This window comes from Loxodonta africana, chromosome 7 (assembly GCF_030014295.1).
Source record: "Loxodonta africana isolate mLoxAfr1 chromosome 7, mLoxAfr1.hap2, whole genome shotgun sequence".
In the NCBI taxonomy this organism is placed as follows: domain Eukaryota; kingdom Metazoa; phylum Chordata; class Mammalia; order Proboscidea; family Elephantidae; genus Loxodonta; species Loxodonta africana.
This window is the reverse complement of record NC_087348.1, coordinates 119,909,650-119,934,078: the sequence shown is the minus strand read 5'-3', so window position 1 is coordinate 119,934,078 and position 24,429 is coordinate 119,909,650. Positions and strand designations below refer to the sequence as shown.

At 37.3% G+C, this 24,429-nt stretch overlaps 1 protein-coding gene across 1 annotated transcript in view; it reads right to left on the bottom strand.

The window, feature by feature from the left end:
• CNTN5 (contactin 5) overlaps positions 1-24,429 on the bottom strand; it is a 577,721-nt gene that overhangs the window by 72,204 nt on the left and 481,088 nt on the right. The window contains exons 14-15 of the mRNA XM_064289547.1: positions 15,364-15,522; positions 7,834-7,983 (exon numbers count right to left, since the gene is read on the bottom strand). Coding sequence (XP_064145617.1) covers positions 7,834-7,983; positions 15,364-15,522 — 309 coding nt within the window. The remainder of the gene's footprint in view (positions 1-7,833; positions 7,984-15,363; positions 15,523-24,429) is intronic.

Here is a 24,429-nt window from a genome sequence, read left to right as displayed (position 1 = left end):
CTTCCATCACTGTGCTCTTCATCTTTTCTTCTTCTAAATCTCTGTAGCAAAGAGCAGCTAACCCCTTACCGTTGCCATCGAGTCGATTCTGACTCATAGCGACCCTGTGGTGGTGTAGTGATTAAGTGCTATGGCTGCTAACCAAGAGGTCGGCAGTTCAAATCCGCCAGGTGCTCCTTGGAAACTCTATGGGGCAGTTCTACTCTGTCCTATAGGGTCGCTATGAGTCAGAATCGACTCAACGGCCCTGGGTTTGGTAAAGAGCAGCTACTAGTCAGAAAAGGACGTATCTAACAATTAACAATTATTTTTTTCAGAGAGGCACTGGTTAAAATTATCATCTTTTCTTAAAAAACTGCCTCTGAAACTGAAGACCTATTTCAAAATATATTTTGTAGAAAAGACTTGTCCCCAAAGTCGTTTCACTATTTAAAAATACTGTCTGTTACATGAGCCACACTGCTTTCTTTTATTTCCCTAATAATTAAGATTTGGTTTTAGAGACCTATTACTTGCCATGCTTTTTGCCTTCTCTTAATCTTACCGAGAGAACCATTTCTTTTACTTAATATACATTAAATTTGCTCATTTGGTTGAAGAAATGTATAATTTCATTTCATAGTTTTTTTTTTTTTAGATTTTCCCAATTATTTCAGCTGAATGCTTTGTGTTTTCTAGATAAAGTTTTCTTAGAAACATACAGTGAAGACAGTTTTAAGAATCCCACAGTTCTATGCCTTTTTTTCTGCATACACCAAGACCTGACAACTATAAATTTTCTAATTCTCCCAGTAACCAATTTTGCCTAAGTCCTGTTTGGCCAGTCTTCAAAGCCGCATTAAATGCTATTTACTCCACAAAGTCATTCCATGTACCCCCAGAGGAAACTAATCTAGTTCCACTTCATATCCAATAAGATTTTATTGTGTCCTTCCCATAATTTTTAAAAATGAGGTTCTATTTTTTTTTTATTGTTGTAAAAATATAGATAACACTTTCTGTAACTTTTGAGCTCAGCCAAATTTCCTAAGGAACTCTCATGAACAAGAAGCTGTGAAGATACAAATGTAAATAAAGCAAGATCTTTTCAGAAGTAGGATGATAATGTATGGCTAAAGAAATTGTAATAGGATGTTAAAGCGTTTTTTTATGGACTTGGAATGAGTCACATGTAACCCCAAATGCTAAAATGAGGTTGAGTAAACAAAATCACAGATTTGCTAAGAAATAATAAAAACCGTTTTATTACCCTTCCCCATCACCCACCTCCAGGTCACATGTATAAGGGTGTGGCACTAGGAGTGATATTTTAGAAAAGCATTCTTAGCCCAGTAGGTGGATATTCTGTGGCATCTCCCTCTACTTCCCACAGCCAATAAAGGAGAAATGGAGGGTATCATTTCCTCCCTCAAGCTAGGTGAGGAGAGGACCAAGACTTGTAGAGAGTGCAAATGCTTACCAGATATGGAGGCTCAGATCTCGGCCCCTGGCTGGATGCTTGCTGTGCCTCAGAAACTTGTAGGATGTCTCAACTCCACATTGTACTACTAGAGCAGAGGTCAAAATTGTTCCTGACAGCATCCTGTATTTTTAGAGTTTGGCAGGATAAGGATGCAAAATAGTTCCTGTAGTCCAAGTGGACACTGTGGAACGTAGGTTCAAAAGGTTTCTTGGGACTCTGCCCAACAAGGTTGCCTCCTAGGAGGTAGGATAGTCTCAAAAGAATCCAATGAGCATGCAAGAGAAATAGGCAGCATGTGGACAAATGCCATGACGTGGAAGCATTCACAAATGGGCTAGGAAAGATCTTCATCTGATTGTTTACTTGATATTCATATTTTCTGGTTAAGCATCAAATCTCTCAAATATAGAAAGCTTATCTCTCTTTGTGTGGCCAGAAATATGTGCTTGACGTTTTTCATTTCTGAGCCAAAAGTGACTGGTGGGGCAGGATACGAGGTACTAAGCAAATGCAAATAAATTTGAATGTTGAACACATTTATTCAAGCATGGTCTTTTGTTAAATACTCCTTTTGCCTTGTTTATGCTACAAGTACCAAAGACAGTGGCTACATATCAGGTCAATAACAGAATCCACTTATAGATCAGACCTAGCATGGGAAGGCCAGACAGAGGGGACGAGGGGTGGATAAGGAAGGTTTGAAAAAGAGGCATGCTTAGTATTGTGCCCTCCGCTATGAAAAGTTCCCTTGACTCCCAAGCCGTTCAGGTGGCTGAGTGGCTGTATATGACCACGGTACACAGTCAGCAGCAGAGACTTCTCACCTGGAGGGTGACTTGAAGGACGTAGCTGTAGAGCTTCAAGACAAGAGAACTGCTTGGCTTGTTACTATATCAACAATCTTGTTTAACCTGAAAAAGTTTCCTAAGTATGAAAAGACCCACTTATATGATTACTATTGTTTAAATTTTCATTGATTAAGGCAATAAATTATCTACATTAATGAGAGTAATAATAATAAAAATAATAATAAAGCTGCTAATATTGAGCATGTACCATGTGCCAGGCACTATGCTAAGCTTCTTATGGCTTGTTTTATTTAATACAACAATTCCAAGGAGTATTTTGTGATATTATCTCCATTTTATAAGTGAAAAAACAGAGCCGTAGTCAATGTATGTAGCTTGCCTATGTTAGTAGTGCTAGTAAGTGGCAGAGTAGAAGAACATTAATCCAGATCTGCCAAACTCCAAAAGTGACTCTTCATTACAGGTAGAACTTCCTTTCTTAAACACACACACACACACACACACACACACACACACACACACATATATATGCATACATGTACACATATGTGTGTGTGTTGTACATGTATGCGTATATATATGTGTGTATATATTGTATTAATTTCTTATTATTACCAAAGTTCTGGGTATAAATCTCAGTATTTGCACATTCTTCATTTCTTTATTATACCAAGAGCTTTGGTAATAATATGAAATTTATACTATAAAGAAGATCAAATTTGTTAAAACGACAAGTTCATAGTTAACTCTACCTTCTTTGCTTTTTATTTATCATACAATAATAAATATAAATATGGGCCTTATAGAATTTTGGAGTTCTATTATAAAAGAGAATTGCTGTTGCTGTGTTCTTTTTTTAAATATATTTTTCCATTTCTATTCATTTCCTAAAGTGTGATTTTTTCTTTTGAGTGTCATCACTTTGAACGATGGATTAAAGCATTTACATTACCTCATCCCAAATTTATATACTGGTTTAATGATAGTAACTTGTTTCAAGATTAAGCACAGGGTTATCTCTCCATCCATCCATCCGTCCATCCGTCTGTCCTTCCATCTGGCCATCCTTCCATCCATCCGTCCATCCGTCCATCCATCTATCATCTAACTAAAACTTGTAAGAAAATTGTACAACAAATAAATATAAATGTGAATTAAAGTAAAAAGTATATATGCATTACTATATGGACATCCTAATAATAAGAAATTGGATTGGATTTATTTATCTTGCCTTTTTTTTTTTTAGTGACTACCAAGAGTGTTTTGATGAATGGAAAATTCAAAATATACCATAGAAGAATCTTTCAATGAAAACAAAAATTAAGTTTTTTTAAGCTAGAAATAGAAAGACCATATGATCCAGCAATCCCACTCCTAGGAATATATCTTAGAGAAATAAGTCATCGCATGAATAGACATATGCATACCCATGTTCATTGCTTTGCTAGTCACAATAGCAAAAAGATGGAAACAACCTAAGTGCCCATCAACAGGTTAATGGATAAACAAACTATGGTACATACACAGAATGAAATACTACGCAACAATAAAGAACAATGATGAATCTGGGAAACATCTCACGACATGAATTAATCTGGAGGGTATTCTGCTGAGTGAAATAAGTCAATCACAAAAGGACAAATACTGTATGAGACCACTATTATAAAAACACGTGAAAATGTTTCCACAAAGAAAGAAACAATCTTAATGGTTATAAGGCAAGGGAGGGGTGGGGAAGGAAAAACACTAACTAGATAGTAGGTAAGTGGTAATGTTGGTGAATGAGAAGACAGTACACAATACTGGGAACGTCAGTGCCACTTGACCAGGGCAAAGTCATAGAAGCTTCACAGACACATCCAAACTCCCTGAGGGACGGAGCTACTGGGCTGAGGGCTGGGGACCATGGTCTCGGGGGACATCTAGCTGAAGGGACACAACATAGTCTATAAAGGAAATGTTCTACATCCTATTTTGGTGAGTAGCATTGGAGGTCTTAAAAGCTTGTGAGTGACCATCTAAGATACTCCACTGGTCCCACCCCATCTGCAGCAAGGGAGAATGAAAAAAACCAAAGACACAAGGGAAAGACTAGTCCAAACCACTAATGGACTACAACTACCCCAACCTCCAGCAGACTGAGCCCAGAACCACTAGAGGGCGGTCAGTTACTGCCATGGACTGCTCTGACAGGGATCACAATAGAATGTCCCAGACTGGGTGGGAGAAAAATGTAGAGCAAAATTCAAATTCACACACGCACATACACGCAAGAGACTAGACTTGCTGGTCTGACAGAGACTGGAGAAACCCTGAGAGTATGGCCCCAGACACCCTTTTAACTCAATACTGAAGTCACTCCCGAGATTCATCATGCAGCCAAAGATTAGACAAGTCTATAGGGCAAGCAATAACACACGTGAGGAACGTGCTTCATAGTTCAGTCATGTATAGGAGGCTAATTGGGCACACCAGCTCAAAAGCAAAGACGGAAAGACAGGAAGGAACAGGAAAACTGGACGAATGGGGAGAGTGTTGTCACATCTCAGAGTGGGCAACCAATGTCACAAAACAATTTGTGTATGAACTGTTTAATGAGAAACTAATTTTCTCTGTAAACTTTCATGTAAAGCACAATAAAAAAATCATATGAGAAAACTAAAAAGAAAAATAAATAAACTTTCTTTTTTTGGTGCATGGGAGTCATACGAGAGAAGAAGAAACAAGTCTGTCTTGGAAGAAGTACAGCCAGGGTGCTTCTTGGAGTGTAGGATGGTGAGACTTTGTCTCAAGTACTTTGGACATGTAATCAGGAGGCATTAGTCCCTGGAGAATGACACCATGCTTGGTAAGGTCAGCAAAAAAGAGGAAGACTCTCAACGAGTTGAATTGACACAGTGGCTGCAACAATAGGCTCAAACATAGCAATGATTGTGAGGGTGACACAGGACCAGACAGCGTTTTCGTCTATTGTACATAGGGTCACTACAAGTTGGAAGTGACTCGACCGCACCTAACAGCAAAACCACGGAAAAGGAAAAACTCTAAAGTAGAACTGCTTTACTAAATCTGCTTTGGTATTCGGAATAGTACAGTAAATAAGAGAGCCGTAAAGGGACATAAAATTTTCAACTCAATATCCAGAGTGTGAGACCTTTCCTCTCTCAGGCAGCTCTGTCAATTTTCAAAGTTTAGCTGGTCCATTAGTATGTGATCATCTTTTAAAATATAGGACACGTACTTACTAGTAGCAGAGTGCATCACTTGGGAGGACGTCTCAGGATATTGGTGTCCTTTTTAATCTGTGCTGCCTGACAAAACAGGCACAAAACTCAACACTTGGTTCAACACCATCAGTAGCTCTAGTTATGTGGCACCAGAGCACAGGCAGTGTTAAGGAGACAGTACAAGCCTTCCTCAACTCACTTCCAGTGGCGAGTATTTCATGCATTTTTCACACTATTTCTCTTCTCTTCTGTAAGATTTTAATGGACTAAAGTGTGTCATGTATATAGAACTCATGATAAAATGGAGAGACGAGCACTCTACGATTGAGGTAGCTGCAGAAGTAGACAAGGGAGAAGTCTTTTAAAATATATCATCTGAATCCATTTTAGGTGGAAAAGTAAAAGTGTTTTTGCTAAAATGTTTTTTAATAGCCTGAGAAGATTTATGCTACAAACAGCCTAAAATTATTTTCAATCTAAATGGATTAAGTACACTTTCTGTATTTTTAGAAATGAATATTTATAGAGACACTCTGAATTAGGCAGTAATCTTTGCCTTTGTTTAAACACAATTAACAATATGCAAAGTAAGGTAGCACTTTTAGAAAATATGTGAGCATAAGTACTACTATTGGCAGAGATTTCAATACTGCACAGTGAGCACGTAAAGTGAGGAACAACTCACCTGCTATGCTCTTAATTAATGAACACCTGTACACAATGAAAGCATGGCTGATTTTATGGATGCGTGAAAATCCAACCAGGCAATTAACGTTCAATTTGAAATTCACACAATTGAAAAAGTAGCAGAGAAAAAAACTTGTCATAGGCAAACCATGAAAGCAGAAAAGCTGGGCTTTCTGTGGATGAATCTTTTCCAACGTATTTAGGCTATTTTTGTTCTCTTGGCTGCTTACTTTTTGTAAGGAAAGAACGAGAACATCTTTTGCATGGTTATTTGTACTTAATGCACTAAATTGACCATTTGGGGATTCATTCTTTTCTTTCTTCTTCTTCTTCTTTTTTTTTTTTTTAAGGCCAGCTGTAGTATACTTTTAAGAAAGGCTCAACTCTTGTGACAGATTATTTTAATTATTATAAACTCTGTTAGAAGTAAAAAAAAAAAAAAAAAAAATCCACATTTTTGGTCTAACTCTATAATACACTATAGGTATAACTATAAATGCAATTTATGTAATTATAAACTAAGATGGACACAGTTAATTCTTAGTCTTCTATGTACATGTGTCTCTGACCTAGGAACTCATGTGGAATGTTCCCTTTTAGTCTTTCAACAAAATATTTTGAGCACAAGATACAGACACTGTTTTAGGTTCCAAAGGTAGAGCAACAACAACAACAACAACAACAACAAATCAATAAAACAAGATCCCCATTCTCAGCACACTTATGTTCTAATCATTATTGAGGTTCATATGTTATCATAGAGCATAAAGACACTATTTTTTTTTTTTATAGATGGTATCTATCCCTCCTCCACTTCTCAGTTGTTTTCAGATTGTTCTCACCAACTTTATTGAGGTTTATGATCTCCTAAATAAATGCATTATTAGGTTACTTTCTTAATATACAAGTTTTATAGGGATATAAGAAAAGGTAAATCTCAAAAACACTTTGTCCAAAGTAATCAAAGATCTACTCCAAAAAATTCTTTCTCCTGCTTCTTCCACAAGATAGGCAAGATAGTTTAAGATTTATTTTTAAATAAAGCTCTTAATTCTCCTTATGTGTCACCGAAAACATTTTATCAAAGGTACTTCATACTTCATACTCTAGAAAGATGCTTGGTTTTCAAAGTCAGGAAGCAAATGAGTATTTATTTTACACATAGACTTAAAGAACGAAGTAGGTTAAGGCAGGACTATGTTTGTCTTTGCAAAGTGGGATTTGTACTAGGTGAGCGGTGAAGGCAACACAAAAAAGTTTTAAAGAAAGTATGCTATAATTAAAAGTAAGTGTTATCACTGGAGATAAAGAAGGTAATCCAAAATATTCTGAATTTGATGGAAATGCTTTATTGACTGAGCATATAACTAGAAAAAGAAATTAACTGCTTCAATTTCATGATAAGTTGAAGATGGATGCAAGGGCTGAAAGAAAGCAAACTTTTAGAAGCCTGTGTTTAGGGAAACAAAGAGAATGGTCTGAAATATAACAAAATAAAGTGTTCATTTTTAGGAAATAGTTTTATGATGTTAAGGTAAATGAATCAGGAAAAGATTATACCAAGGCAAGCAATAATGATTATTTCAAGTTGCTTTTAAACAGATGAGAGACATACTAAATTCAGAATACTGACTCTCCAGTTTCTTACCTGCTTCATTTGTGCGGATTATTCGAGATGGAGTGCTTGGATCTCCAGTCCCAATTGGATTGGTGGCCACCACTCTAAATTCATATTCCACCCAGGGATTCAGTTCCACTGCCATGGCTGACTCCATGTCCCCTGTTATGACTTCTGGGACTATAGAGAGGAAGGAGAGTTCATGTCATTTGGAGGGCTGGAGAACTGCTCCAAATGGCAATTAAGGATATCACAACTGACTGAGTCAACAGACGGATGCATAATTCCTTATGACACGTAGACATGACCTCACCTCCAGTTTCATTAAAACCAGTAGCCCTTGAGTCCAACTCATGGTGTTACTATGTCTGTCAGAGTAGAAATGAGTTCCACAGGATTTTCAACGGCTGATTTTTCAGAAACAGATAGTCAAGCCTTTCTTCCAAGTCCCCTCTGGGTGGATTCTAAATTCCAAACTTTCAGTTAGGAGCCAAGCTCATTAACCATTTGTACCACCCAGGGACTCCTCAGTCGCATTAGGAAGTAAACACTAGCATATGTCAAAGTTTATTTGAGTTAATTAGAATTCTTTCATCTTAGCCTTACACATAAATTGCCATTATCTACACTAGAAATAATTTTGTCAACTCCTCAGCCCCAAAGGAGAGGTCAAGTAGTGCTACAGTTTAAGCAAATAGCTTTTCTTCACTCTCTTGGGGAACTTCTTGAGTATGTTTTCTTTAAATTCTGGAAAACATGTTTAGCCACTTGACAGTTCCAAACACAGATTAAGAATATACCTCTATAATTTAAAAACTCCAGTTTGTGGTATTTAAGTGGAACTCTGAACTCTCCTTGGAGTCACTTCTGTATTATATTTAGGTTTTAATAAAACACCAAATGGTATGTCAAATACCATGTAATAAAGTATTGTTTTACATAGTATATATCCTCTACTTGGGTTTGCTTCTCATGTTTACTCAACTCTGCTGTCTAGGAAATATTTCTGGAAAAGCATTTGTTACAGGAATCAAATGGGGGAAATTGGAAAGACTTCACCTTGGTATGATTTCTATCAGTCCTGGATTTCTGTTTAACCATGTGCGGGAGGGGAGTTCTTGATTTGATGACTCTTAACAGAGTTTTAAGGAGCCCTGGTGATGCAATGGTTAAGTGCCGGGCTGCCAGCCAAAAGGTTGGCCATTCAAACTCACCAGCTACTCCGCAGGCAAAAAGACCTGGTGATCTGCCCCCTTAAAGATTGTTGTTAGGTTCTGTCTAGTCGATTCCAACTCATACTGGCCCTGGGTATAACAGAATGAAACACTGCCTGGTCCTGCCCCATCCTCACATTCATGTTGTGTTTGAGCCTATTTTTGCAGCCACTGTGTCATTTCACCTTGTTGAAGGTCTTCCTCTTTTTTGTTGACCTTCTACTTCACTAAGCATTATGTTCTTCTCCAGGGATTGTTCCCTCCTGATGGCATGTCCAAAGTACGTGAGATGAAGCCTCATTACCCTCACTTCACTTCTAAGGAACATTCTGGCTGTATGACAAACTGACAGATGAGTGGTGGCCCATAAAGATTATAGCCTAGGAAACTCTATGGGGCAGTTCTACTCTCTCATATAGGGTCACTATGAGTCAGAATTGACTTGATGGCACACATCAATAGTATAGTTTTGGAAATCCCTAAGTGGTGCAAATAGTTAACATGCTAGGCTGCTAACAAAAAGGTTGGAGGTTTGGGTCCACCCAAAGGTGCCTCGAAAGGAAGGTTTGGTGATTGACTTCCAAAAAATCAGCCATCGAATGAAAACACCATGGAGCACAGTTCTACTCTGACACACATGGTGTCAATATGAGTTGGAGCAGACTCGACAACAATGGGTAGTACGGTTTTATTATGACAGGGTGGAATTAAATGCTTTTAGGTTTTCCCATGAAAATCTGTCCTGAAATATATCAAGAGGTGGTTACCAAATTATCAGTTTTGTGATGGGTAAATGATGAGTGAGTAGGCAGGTTGGGGTCCCTGACAAATCCTTCAACACTGCAGAGTTGATTTTCTTAAGAACTGAAATGAAGACCTCGAAAGAAGTCTGTTCCCTCTTGCTACACTGGAAACTGAGCAATATCTCAGGAGCCTAAAAGGTAGGGGAGAAAAGGCCACAATTCAGTCCATGGCTTGTGAAATGCTGAACTATGCCTTATCAAACACAAAGGTGGGAGAAGGGGTCAAGATGCAGCCACACTCAGCCCTCCTTAACCCCCAACATACGCTGCTTCACCAAGACTTGCCTTGGGTCCACCAGGACTTATCTCACTGTTTCATCTACTTCTGTTTATGTCAGTCATCTCAAGCAACTCCAGAGATCTGAAGGCTTAGCTACAAAAAAGTGCCTATGACAGTTTTAGTTTTAAGTTGCTGAATGATCTCTCACAGCTGGTGTTTGAAACTGCGATGGCGAATAGCAACTGCTCACTGACACCTCCCCTCAAGTGGTGCCCAGGGCTCATGGCATACCTGCCATACCCTAGATATACCTCTACCTTGTATTCCCTCACTCCTTTTGTTCTATTCTACAGAGAATTCTGCACAGTTCCTTTTCTTCTTTAGCTCTTATCCCTCCTGCGTTCATGAAATCCTTCCATTGTGACCTTCGATTTTCATGACTTATTATTAGCAGAATTCCCTATATACTCAATATCTTCTCTGAACATTACTGCATCATTTTACTCTAATAGAAAGCTGAACCACCCTCTGAATTTCCCTTGTGGCCCTTTCAAGTTGTAGCTCTTTTCCTCATGCAGCTGTCAATAATGGATATTTTCCATCAGCATACATGCATGCAGGCATTTTTTCTTCTTTCACCAAAACAAAATAAAACTCTCTTAATCTTGCCTCTCCTAGGCTACACCCAATTTCTCTCTTTACGTTTATAGCAAAACTTCTCAAGAGTTGTTTTTGTAATGACTTCCTGTCACCAATTATTTCCCTTCCATTCTCCCTTGAACCAACTCCAGTCAAGCTCTTATCTCAAGCATTTCTCTGCAACAACTACTGTCAAGATTACCAATGGCCTCTGGGTTACTAAAACTTATGGTCAAGTCTCCATTCCTCACCTTACTTCACCTATCACACTTTGACCCAGTTGATCATTCTCTTCTCTTTCAACGCTTTTTAAAACTTATGTTTCTATCCTACCCGACTATGCCTTATCAGTCTCCATTGCTAGTTTTCTTCATGTCCCAGTTCTACTAAGTCTTTCTCATTTCCTTACTCCATAATGTTACTATCCAGTCTTGTGATTAGAAATATCATCAATAGGCTGATAACTTCTATATTTTCTGTCATAAACCTCTTCCCTGAATTCTAGACACGTATGGTTAATGGTCTATTAGACATTTCTATATGAATAGGGTTCTCAACCTTAAACTTCCCAACTTCTAAAATCTACTTCTCCTGCAGTATTCTCTATTCAGTGAATGAAAATTCCATTTTTACAGTTGTTGCAGCCAAAATTCATGGGGTCGTCTTGGACTCCTTTCTCTCCCGGCCCAATCTAATCCATAAGCAAATTATGACATCTCTGACTTCAAAATATGTTGATTTTTCCACTTTGCTTTGCAGTAAAACTCCTTAAAGGATTGTCTGTATTAACTTTTCTCTCACTCTCTCTTGAATACAATCTCGTTAGACTTTGGTCCCCACTATTCAGTTGACTAGCTCTGCTCTTGCCAGTGTCACCAGTGACCTTCATGTTGCTAAAACTAATGACCAACCCTCATTTTACTTAACATGTCAGCGGCATTTACTCTCTCTTCTTTAATGAACTTTATTCTTTCATTTTCCAGGATATCACATCCAGGCTGGCTCCTCTTCTCCACAATTTCTTAATATTGGGATGCTCCAGGGCCTAATTTTTCATATTCTTCTCTATTTTACATTTACTTTACTGGAGGTGACATGTAACCTCATGGATCAAAATATAACATAGGCCAATAATATCCTAAATTATATCTTTATCTTAAACTTCTAAACTCCAGACTCATAGCCAATTGCCTAGTTGACATTCCCATTTGGATATCCAATAAATACATCCAATTTAATATGTCCCAAACTGAACTCCTGATTTCACCCCCACTCTAATCTGCTTTACGCATACAGACTTCTCTGTGTCAGTTGACAGCAACTCTATCCTTTGTGTTGGTCAGGTAAAAAATATTGGAGTCATTCTTGAATCTTTTTTTTTCTCTTACATTCTTCATATTTAATCTGTCAGGAATTCCTGTGCACTCGACTTTCTAAATATATTCAGACTCTGGATTTTTTTTTTTATCCCTTCAGCTTCTATCTGAGGCACCATCATCTTTCAGCTGCAATTGCTTCTAACTAGTTTATGTGATTCTCCACTTGCCACTTCCATAGTCTATTTTCAATACAGCTTGAATGAGTGCGTTAAAGATAAAACTGGTAGCATCAATCCTCCAATGTCTCTCCATTTCTCCGAGGGTGAAAGCTCAATCCCTACCTGACTTAGTCCTGCCAATGTCTCTGTGACCTCATTTTCTACCATTCTTCCTAAAGTCTGCTCCTCCCTCATTGCTCTGACATCTAATGCTTCTAATGCCTTTGCCCTGGTTGCTCCTTCTACCTGGAATACTTCCCCTACATATTGACATACCTAAGTCCATATCTCCTTCAAGAGTTCAAATACACCTATGAGGCTTACCCTGACTAACCAGTTGTCGCTAAGTCAATTCTGATTATGGTGACCCCATACGTTTAAGAGTAGAACTCTGCTTCATAGGGTTTTCAATGATTCTGACTTTTTGGAAGTAGATTGCTAGGACTTTTTTCTGAGTGGTCCCTGGATGGATTCAAACTACCAAACTTTCAGTTAGTAGCCAAGGGCTTAATTATTTGTATCACCCAGCGACTCCGTTAAAAATTATAAACTGCCCCTACCACAGTAATTCTGATCCCCCTACCACACTGTTTTTTTTTTTTTTTTAAAATAGAACTCATTGACTTCTAAGACACTATATAATTTACTTGCTATTATTTTCTCTGTTTATTGTTTGTTCCCATCTGTGAGAATATAATCCCACAAGGGCAGGGATTTTTTTTGTTGTTGTTCACTGATGTATCTCAAGTGCCCGGAACACTAACTGGAAGGTGCTTGAAAAATGTTCGCTGAATAAATGAAAAAAAAAAAAAAAAGGGAGTTCAAATTACAAGGTGTGATCAAAACTGGCAAAATTTATTTCTGTTTGAATCTTGATATAATTATTTCAGGCTTCATGTTAAAAAAACATATATGTATAGATTCAAACTGCCAACCCTTTGGTTATCAGCCGTAGCACTTAACCACTACACCACCAGGGTTTCTCTCTCTCTCTCTATACATACACAACATAAAATATCTTTACTCCCAAGGCTACATATATTTATATCCTCTTGGCTATAAGTATAGGTTATAAAGACTCTCTTCCTCGCCCCTGTAAAATCTGACTCAGATCCGCTGACTGTGAATGAGAATAATTTATTCATCTTGAACCAAGTATGAGAACAACCATAGCAAGTAATATTTTCTCTTGTAGACTATTTTTCTAGTCAAATAAATTACTTTTGATTTGTAAACCTAACTCTCTTCTACTTAGTGATACCAAATCACCTATAACGATAGAATTGATTGGTCATTGCTTACTTAACTCATGTTTCTTAAATACTCTTCTATTAGTGGATATGTCTTCTAACAGTGGATATGTTTCCCACTGATTGATTGGTTGATTAAACTCACGAAATAGGCAAACTTATTTAGATTAGCATTCTATTAATGAAATGAAGATGAGTCCATTTCCTAGCTGCAGAGCAAAGGGCTTGGGCTGTCACACTAAGGATAAGATGGGGCACTGAGCGGAAATTATAAGAATTCTTGAGTAAACCTGCTTATGTGGTTTGAATTGTGTCCTTTCCTAAATTTTCTACTGCATCCAGAGAGTTTCTCCTCCCCTCAATTTCTGGGGTGAAAAGATGTATCATGGGCAATAATAGAGCCATGATGACAGCAATACCCACAATTATACATATTACAAAATAAATATGTATATATGTGTAGTACACAATAATCATCACCAAACAGAGGTCTATAAATTAATGCAGTCAAGTTAAATACTGAGAAAAATCGGAAATATATTCTACATGTGGATGCATGTATTTCCTCTCCCCAAGGTTGTAAACTTTTAAACAAAAAGAGATTTCTGTTCAAGTTTCATTTACTCAATGGACCACTCCACTCCTATAACATTCTGATTAATTGAGTTTTCTGGTTACTGCACTCAAATATTTTGATTTTATATTTCATTTCTAAACAGGTAAATCAGTTACATATTGAGAAGGGGAAAAAAAGCATAAATCTCTACTTGGTCTGGACAACTGCTTCTGAAAATTTCATTTTATAAACTTATTATATACTTTTTAAATACCAACATGTTAAATCAGTATTTAACAACTATCAAGTGAGTGTAATTTCACATATTCTTGCAGGACAGCTACTTTTGGAAAGATAGTGGAAGTTTAGTTATAACGTTAAAAAAAACCTTGGGGAAGAAAATAATTTATAAAGTAATCCAATTATAATGCAAACTTCTTAAAGGCAGGTATTAAAATGCTGCGTTGTTTTAAGTAACATGATTTCATGTTAGATTTTCTTTTTATAAGTAAAGAGATGTGTGGCTATACAGTAGTAGCATGAAGGAGTCTCTCTGAGCTGATGAAACAGTTTGCATTCCTGATTGTGCACATGGTTACCTGAATCAATGAGGTGAAATTTCATAGAATTATACACCAAAGCCAAAGCAAAACATTGCATATAAAAACTGGTGAAATCCAAATAATGTCTGTGGTTTATTTAATAATATTGTGCCAATATTAGTTTCCTGCTTTGGTAATTATATTATGGTTAGGTAAGATGCTCTTATGTGGAGAAGCTTGAGGATGGGTTCACTGGAACAGTCTGTAGTGTTGTTGCAGCATCCATGGAGTCCCTGGGTGCTGGAAATAATTAACATGCTCAGCTGATAACTGAAAAGTTATAGGTGAAATCCATCCAGAGATGCTTCAGAAGAAAGGTCTGGCAATCTGCTTCTGAAAAAATCAGCCATGAAAACTCTGTAGAACACAGTTCTACTCTGATACACACACGGTCGCCATGAGTTGGACTTGACTCCACGGCAACCAGTTAGTTTGTTAGATGTGAGCCTAAAGTTACTTCAAACAAACAAACAAACAAACAAACAAACAAACAAACAAACAAACAAACAAACAAACAAACATTCACCATGTGGCCTGTTCTTGGGAACTGAAAAGCAAGGAAAGCAGGTTAGCTTTCTCTTCTTTGGTTTATAAAAAGAATCAAACAGTAGAGAATATTGTAATGAATAAAAAAGAATTTCCAGAATCCAAATGAGATTCTTTTGAGACTGTCAGCAAATACAGCTCATGAGATAGGAAGCTGCTTTGGCTGTGTTTGATGTTGCCTAAGGCCTCTTACCTGTTTTTACTGTTTGCCAGCCCAGGGAGAAGGGGCTGCGAGCCTGCAGGTTGTAGGAGGAGACTGGGCTGTGGTTGTCGGCTGCTGGACCCCAGGACAGTGTCGCTGTGCTTTCGGTGATTTCCTCAACGATCACTATCCCAGGTGGGCCTGGGGGACCTGTAGGCAAAAGACAATGGATAAAGTTAAGTAAAAGCCATTATAAGGAGCCATGAGACATTGTATTTCCAATAAAGCTTCAACCAAACTACATAATCATTGTAATGAAATACATATTTAGTAATTAAAATTGACAGCCAAAAGTCTTTGAATGCAAATGGGTTTCCACGATTTCTGGGGATAAATTAATTACAGATTTGATTTTTTTCCTAACAATTTGTGCTTAGCAATAACAATCAATTAATATCATATTTTACAGGAAAAGAAAACTAATTAGAGGAAAATAAGAGGATATGAATGTCGATATCAACTCTAGCCCTTAAATCAATCAGAGCATATAAAGGCAGCAACAGAAGGTGATAGGCAACATTATTAGAACTAAAAGGATCCCATCCTTACTAAAAAGCTATAGGTAAAAAAATATATGGGGCTAATTTTCATGTTCAGAGAATCTGCAATATATAAACACTGTGGTATATGCTATCGAGTAGCTTAGGCTCTAACAGGGGAGATGTGAAAGGCTCTGAAATAATGATAGTGCTGACCAGTGAAGGACATATACCAGCAGTGAGTCAAGCGTAAAGTTCCATGAGGGGTTCAAAGGAAGTTGTGATTAAATTCTTTTTTTTTTTTTCTGGTGGTGGTAGGAGGGTAGTGGCTCAGAGAAGTTTGTTTTTCTTTTGATCATGAAAGGCCTGTATAGTATAGAATAATGATGATCAATCTATGATGTATGTGGACTGCCAGCTTCAAGAAACAATCATAATCTGATCTGAGGGGAAATATACCTTTGTGTTAGTATTCCTAAAATAGTAATTTCAAATAACATTTTTAAAATAAGCACAGCTGTTTACCTTTTAGCGGTGAAAAAGAAATGCCAGTTTTGTTATTGAAATTCTTCTATTCACATTGCAAGAATGCTTTCATTTTGAATGAAAAAAAAAATTCTACCCATAAGTATTTTAGCTTTTACTTTCTAAACTGGTCGTTCTGTAGCAAGTTGTTTTTTGGATTTGGTCATTAGGGAGTCTGAGCAGTAAAGGCTGAACTAGGCCAAAAGGAGCTAAGAGATGGTTGGGTGCTGAAGAGATGGGGGAAATTAGTGAAAAACACTTGATAATTTCAACAAGGAAGGGACCCTGAGATAAAGAGTTTAAAAGTCTTGCAGGGGCAAATGACATTATTAAAAAATGAGAGATGAGCATTTTTGTCAAGGCTGAGAGGAGCCAGTGGGAGACGGAAGAGACCAAAGACTTAGAAGAGAGGGAGCATTCTATCAGGAAGGTGATAGAAGTCTGAGATTGTGGACAGGAGTATAGCGGAAAGACATGGGAAGAAGTAACAACAGTCTTTCCTCTAAGAGAGACAAATGAAGGAAGAAACAATGACTAGAGACACAGGAAGCTTTTACACTGAAAGGAGGGAAGCTGAGAGAGCTCATTTTGGAAGGTACTCATTTTCTCACTAAAGAAGTAAATAAAAGTGATTATAAAAACCGAGGGCAACTGAGCGAGAATGGGATTAGGGGCTGGAGGAGAATGGGCACATGATGAAAGAGGAAAGATGTGCAGAGTGATATAAAAAGGTTTTGGAACAGTACTGGTGCTCAAGTTTGGTTGGATAGCATCATTTTGTGGAACTGATCAGTTTAGGGAAGTTAGAAAAGCCACGACTAGGGCCAGAGAAAGTAGTTGGTAGAGTCCATTAAGGTTTAAAGAAACAAAGACAAACAAACAAACAAAAAACCAATTGCCGTTGATTTGATTCTGACTCATAGTGACCCTGTAGGACAGAGTAGAACTATCCCATAGGATTTCCAAAGACTACCTGGTGGGTTCAAACTGCCAACCTTTTGGTTAGCAGCCAAAACCACTACATTACCAGGGTTTCCAATTAGGGTTTAGGAGTTTCTAAATTTGGAATTGTTTATCATCAAAGATGCCAATGGTATGCGTGACCGTACAGTCAAGGTGGAGCAGAGGATTAAATGAAGTCAGAATGGTTTGACAGACTAGAATAAAAGAAATGAGTCGAGGAAATTGGGTTATCATGAGGGAAAGCTATAAGGATAGGAATTTGTGTAGTGAGGGAACTTTCACAGAATTTATGATTTTAAAGGTAGAGTAATTCTGAGTGAGAATTTGGTTTGTGTATATCTGGAGTGAAGTGGATAATTAGGGTTGACAAGGTCTAGGATTTTTATGGAAGAGTATGTTTGGTGGGTCACTAATATCAACGCTCGAGTCATTAAAATAGTGGCTAAGGATAAGGTGAAGGAGCCCTGGTGGTTCAGTGGTTAAGCACTCCAAACCCACCAGCCCCTTTATGGGAGAAAGATGTGGCAATCTACTTCTGTGAAGATTGCAGTCTTGGAGACCCAACGGGGGAAGTTTTACTCCATGCTGCAGGGTTGCTATGAGTCGTAATCGACTTGATGGCACACAACAACAAGAATGAAGTGAGAAAAATCAGTGAGATACAGGTGCTGAAGTAGATGTCTAACAGAACTGTGAGGACAGAGATGTGGCGGAGCCTCTATAATAATAACATAATAATAATAAGAATATTAATTATAATAATACTATTAATAGCTATCATACCCTCACTATACTGTATCAAGACTCTGTTTAAGCATTTTAAAAATATTAACTTGTTCGTTTATTTCTATGTCACTTCTGAGGTGAAGTCATAAGAAGACTTGCAGCTTTGTCCCAGGTATCCTGAAATGCTTTCTACAGGAAAAGCCAGCTGCCAGGTAGAAGACCAATTACACTGAAACTACCATGCTGTGAGGAAGCCCAAGCTAACCATGTGGAGAGGCCCAGGGAAAGAGAGATTACCTGCTCAGCATACAGACTGAATAGGAATGGTGAAAGGATACAACCTTGATGCGTACCTTTCTTGACTTTAAACCACACAGTATCCATTTCTTCTGTTTGAACAACTGCCTCTTGATCTACGTACAGGTTCCTCATGAGCACAATTAAGTGTTCCGGAATTCCCATTCTTCGCAACATGATCCATAATTCGTTATGATCCACACAGTCAAATGCCTTTGCATAGTCAATTAAACACAGGTAAACATCTTTCTGGTATTCTCTGCTTTCAGCCAGGATCCATCTGACATCAGTAATGATATCCCTGGTTCCATGCCCTCTTCTGAATCTGGCCTGAATTGTACCCTTTCACCATACCTATTCAATTTGTATGCTGAGCAAATAATCTGAGAAGCTGGACTCTGTGAAGAAGAATGGGGCATTAGGATAGGAGGAAGACTTATTAACAACCTTCATTATGCAGATGACACAACCTTGCTTGCTGAAAATGAAGTGGACTTGAAGCACTTACTGATAAAGTTCAAAGACTACAGCCTACTGCAGTATAGATTACACCTCAACATAAAGAAAACAAAAATCCTCACAACTGGACCAATAAGCGACGTCATGACAAACGGAGAAAAGATTGAAATTGTCAAGGATTTCATTTTACTTAGATCCACAATCAACACCCATGGAAGCAGCAGTCAAGAAATCAAAAGACGCATTCATTGGGCAAATCTGCTGTGAAAGACCTCTTTAAAGTGTCGAAAAGCAAAGAAGTCACCTTGAAGACTAAGGTGCTCCTGACCCAAGCCATGGTATTTTCAATCGCACTGTATGCATGTGAAAGCTGGACAATGAACATGGAAGACCAAAGAAGAATTGACGCCTTTGAATTGTGGTGTTGGCGAAGAACACTGAGTATACCATGGACTGCCAAAAGAATGAACAAATCTGTCTTGGAAGAAGTACAACCAGAATGCTCCTTAGAAGCAAGGATGGCAAGACTATGTCTTATATACTTTGGGCATGTTATCAGGAGGGATCAGTCCCTGGAGAAGGACATCATGCTTGGTAAAGTAGAGGGTCAGTGACAAAGAGGAAGTCCCTCAATGAGATGGATTGACACAGTGACTGCAACAATGGGCTCAAGGAGAACAACGATTGTGAGCATTGTACAGGACCGGGCAGTGTTTCCTTCTGTAGTACATGAGGTCTCTATGAGTCAGAACTGACTCGACGGCACCTAACAACAACTTGGAGAGAGAGAGCTACAACTTGCCCCCATCTTTTCCAGCCATCCCAGCCCAGGCACCAGACATGTGAGTGAAGAAGGCTTCAAATGACTCCAGCCTCAGCCACCATCTGATTGCATCTGTCTGAGATATCCCAAGCCAGAATCATGTAGCTGGGCCTGTCAATCACCAAAACTGCAAGAGAAAGTAAATTGATGTTTTAAGCTACCAAGTTTTGAGGGCAGCAATGGGTAATTGGAACAGACTTCAAAATAGTTTGAGGGTTTATTTAAAGATAAGGCGTTCCACAGGGTTTTGTAAGTAGGATTCTGAAGACGCTATGAAAAAAGACTTGAAATTTAGCTAATGTGTTTGAAGAGGAATGATTGCCAATAAATTTATTTATTTCCATATTCCATTTATTCTGTTCCATTTCATCCATTCTATTTATTCACCTTTTCAAAAGGCATTTATTAACAGCTGCCTATGGGCAAGACCCTCTGGGAGACATTGTAGAAGATAACTATTTGTTAAAATGATTTGCCTTTCTGAGTATTAAAATTCTACAAAAATGCTTAAATTAGTCTTCTTGAAGGAAGGCATGTTTCTTTTAATAATGGAAAATAATGACTTTAAATAATTTAAAAAAACTGACAAAAATGGAATTTGCAATATAACAAATAAATTCCCAAATACTTTGCTCTATAGGTGGCTATTTGCCCACATGTGTTCCTAAGCAAAACGATCAGTGACAGTGACAAAGATTTATGTGCCAAGATACTGATTTTGGCTGTGCAATTATTTATTATTATAAAACATTATAAATAACTAATTGTTCAATAATAATGTGATGTATAAATAATGAGTTATTATGATGGAATATTAGGCAGCCATTAAACTGCCTACTAATGGAGACTATTTAATGACATGGCACATGTTCACAATATAATAAGGGAGAAAAATGGAATGCAAAATTATCTGTAAATATAATCATATAATAGTAATTCTTCAAATATGCAAAGGTAGAAACTGGAAAGAAATGCATTAAAATGTACACAGTGGTTATTGCTTGGACGTGAGGACATAGGTGATTTAAATTTTATTCTTTTTTTAAAGTTTTTATCTCTGGGTTTTCTAATTCTGTACAATAAGTATGTATTCTAAAATTCTCTTATAGTTATTATTTTAAGGTAAGTCTTTATATAGTCATCTGCATGTGCTATTCTAAGTATATTCTACGCTACTAAATAATCACTGAATGCCTAGTATGCATAAGGATCCCTCGTGACTCAGTGGTTAAGAGCTCAGCTGCTAATCAAAAGGACGGCAGTTCGAATCCACCAGTCACTTCTTGGAAACCTTATGAGGTAGTTCTACTCTGTTCGACAGGGTCACTATGAGTTGGAATTGACTCAATGGCAACTGGTTAGTATGTGTAAAGCACTGTGCGCTGTGGTGGGAGGTGGGTGGGAGGAAGAGTCCTTAAAGAAACAAAAGACATCATTACAGCCTAGATATGTTAACATCTAATGACAGAGAAAAACCAAAGCTATGAGATAATAATGATATGCTCAAGTGCTCTGAGAGCATGTTTTACCTCTCAGTGTAGCTCTTGGTTGCTATGAGCTAGAATGGACTCGACTGCAATGAGTTCGGTTTTTTTTTTTTTTTAATCATGCTTGGTACATTGGCTACAATTATTTTTCCATAATTTCCAACTGTCTGAATATCCAAAAGGCCTTACATGGTATTTGACATATATTACACCAGACCAATTACAGTTGAATTGATTCCAACTCATGGTGACCCTGTGTGTGCCAGAGTAGAACTGTACTCCATACACCTTTCAGCGGCTGATTTTTCAAAAGTAGATTGCCAGCCCTTTCTTTCAAGCTTTCAGTTAGCAGTTGAACATGTTAACTGCAACACCCAAGGACTCCTGGTATATATAGGTTCTCAATAAATATTTATCCAAAAGAGATAAAGGAAGAAAGGGTAAGAAGGAAGGAGGGAAAGAAGACAGGAAGGAAGAAAAGGAAAGAAAAAGTTATGTTTTAAGTTTAGAATGTTTTATAATACTTAAAAGATAAAATGATGTTTTAAAATATGATAATTACCATTTAACGCAAAGATATGGCATATATTTGAGTTAATAGGTTTTTTTGCTTAGTCAAGTTTAGAGTTGTGTGGCAATAAAAATGACAACTAGTTTCATGAATTAAGAAAATAAACTTTTCTATGATGTAATAATAAGCTTCATCATTATTAGAGTATTAAAGCCTACGGAGAGATGATTTTTTCTAAATCCTGACAAATCTGAAAGATTTCTTATGAATATATTACTGTGAAGATATTATGATTTACCTAAATAGATTAAGAACACTTTTTAACCATAGTAAAAGTGAAAAGAAAATTTGTAGTTATTATATTAGTATCAGTTTATCAATGCTCTATTTAAAAGGAAAAATATATTTCCAGACATTATACTCTGAACACTGGCTTCAGTTACCTTCCTGTATATGTTCAGGATTAAATTTCATGATTACCGTATTAAGACAGTCAATAGGTTTTTTGTTTTTTTTTTTTACAGGCTTGTTAATAATGGTCTTATTTTTGCCATTTTTTGATACATATTTTTAAAATCAGGCAGCAAAAACTCTCCTAAAAGGCTTTAAAGCTAATTTACACCAGGCATGTTTGAAAATAGATTAATAAGGGCCAAATGTCTCAGTGATGACAAAGATGACAAATGTGTGACAGTAGCTAGAGTCTGAATGTTATACAGATGCTACACATTTAGTAGAAATCTCATTAAATTTTATACTTAACTATAATGATTCAGTGTCAGATGGGCAGTAATTTGGGAAGTATCCCTCACACTCCCAGGGACTGTGCTATTATGTAGGATTACTAAAATAAATATTTTATTTGAAAATAGATAATTTAGAAAAACGGGCACAGTCTGTTCATTTCTTTGTGGTCAGGACTGATGACTAAATGACACACCACAAAGGCCACGAGCAGAAGCCGTATTTTCATGGATTCAATTCATCCTTAATCAGGCCTTCACATTCCTCTGACTTAATGTTCAGTTAGAAAATTTTGTTCTCTTGAGAAACCATTGGCTTTTAATGCTGAAAAATAAATAATATGTATATCTCCTTGTAGCCTCTAAAGCTGTTATTGTTATGCTTCAGACACAAAACAAGAACCTTCACAGAACACTTCAGCAATATTATACAGAGTCTTGGAATTTTTGAGTTAATTGGAATCACATAGTTCCACCTTGGAGCCCTGGTGGTGCAGTGGCTAAGCGTTTGGCTGCTAACCAAAAGGTTGACATTTTGAATCCACCAGCCGCTCCTCGGAAACCCTATGGGACAGTTCTACTCTGTCCTTTAGGGTTACTATGAGTTAGAATCCACTTGATGGCAATGCTTTTTTTTTTTTTTTTTAGCTCTACCTTATCCTTTTTCAGATGAGGAAGTAGTACTTGAGACAAGAAAATTTTGGGGGGGGGTTGTAGGGGTGGGGGGTAGGGAGAAGAGGCCAGAGAATTTTCCTGCTTTGGGTGGATTAAGAGTTGAAGCAGGTAGGCTTTAATCTAGACAACCAGTAGGTTTTGGTAAAAAAAAAAAAAAAAAAACATAAATTATGATGATTCAGTCAATCACTTTTCCAATGTTGTTTTATTATAGTAGTGTTGTTGTTTAGTGAGGAGCCCTGGTGGCACAGTGGTTACAGAGCTTGGCTGCTAACTGAAAGGTCAGCAGTTCAAACCCATCAGCTGCTCCTCAGGAGAAAGACGTGACAGTCTGCTTCTGTAAAGATTTACAGCCTTGGAAAGCCTATGGGAAGTTCTGCTCTGTCCTATAAGGTCCCCATGAGTTGGAATAGACTCGGTGGCAGTGGGTTTGGTTTTTTGGTTTGTTGCTTAGCAGGTGTCAGTATGATTTCAGGATGGTGGTAGTCTCTGAGGTTCCTTTGCATACTAGTCTCTTACAATCTTATTTACAGTACAATGATTCATCTACTTTCATTGTAAGCAAAAACAAAAATACCACCACCTCTTCCCCATGCCAGTCTTACAAAATTGGAATTTAGTGACATTTGTCCTGATAACTATAATTTAAGAACATTTGGTTGTCATTAAAATATTGAACTCTGAATCCCTTGGTTGGGTATGGCTATATGATTGGCTCAGACCAGTGAGTTATGAACTAAAATGATGTGTGCCATTTTGGCTGAAGCATTTAATTGCCAGTGTGAGACTTGCTAGGTCATTATGTCTAAAAACTTTTATCTGAAACATATAAATAAGTTTGGGAATTCATGTTTCACTTATTTGTATGAATATCCCATATTAAAATTCTAAACTATATATAAAAAAAACTATATAAAAAAAAACTATATAGAGACTTCTAAATGTTTATTTTCCTTTTTAGAAAAAATACAAACACTTCCCTGTCAATTATCATAAACTTCAGATGCAGGATAAATTAACCAACAATTCCAGGCTTGATGAAGGCACAAACATTTAATGTGGCGTTACATGAGTTGAAGCTGTACACACTTCATATATTCCAATACAAAAGTAATACTGTCTATCCATCGAAGGTGATCTTTCTGAAATGGAAAATAGATATTGGAGGCGTTAATGTACAAATTGGTAAGGAAGTTAAAAAAAAATTATTTTAAAGCCCAAGCAACCCAGATGCTATCCTGAAATTAATTTATTAAGCTAGTATTACATAAATCCTAAGAAGAGATGAGTTAAGGAAATCTTGTAGGAAATACCATAAAAAACTAAAAAACCCAAATCTGTTGCTGTCGAGTCGATTCCAACACATAGT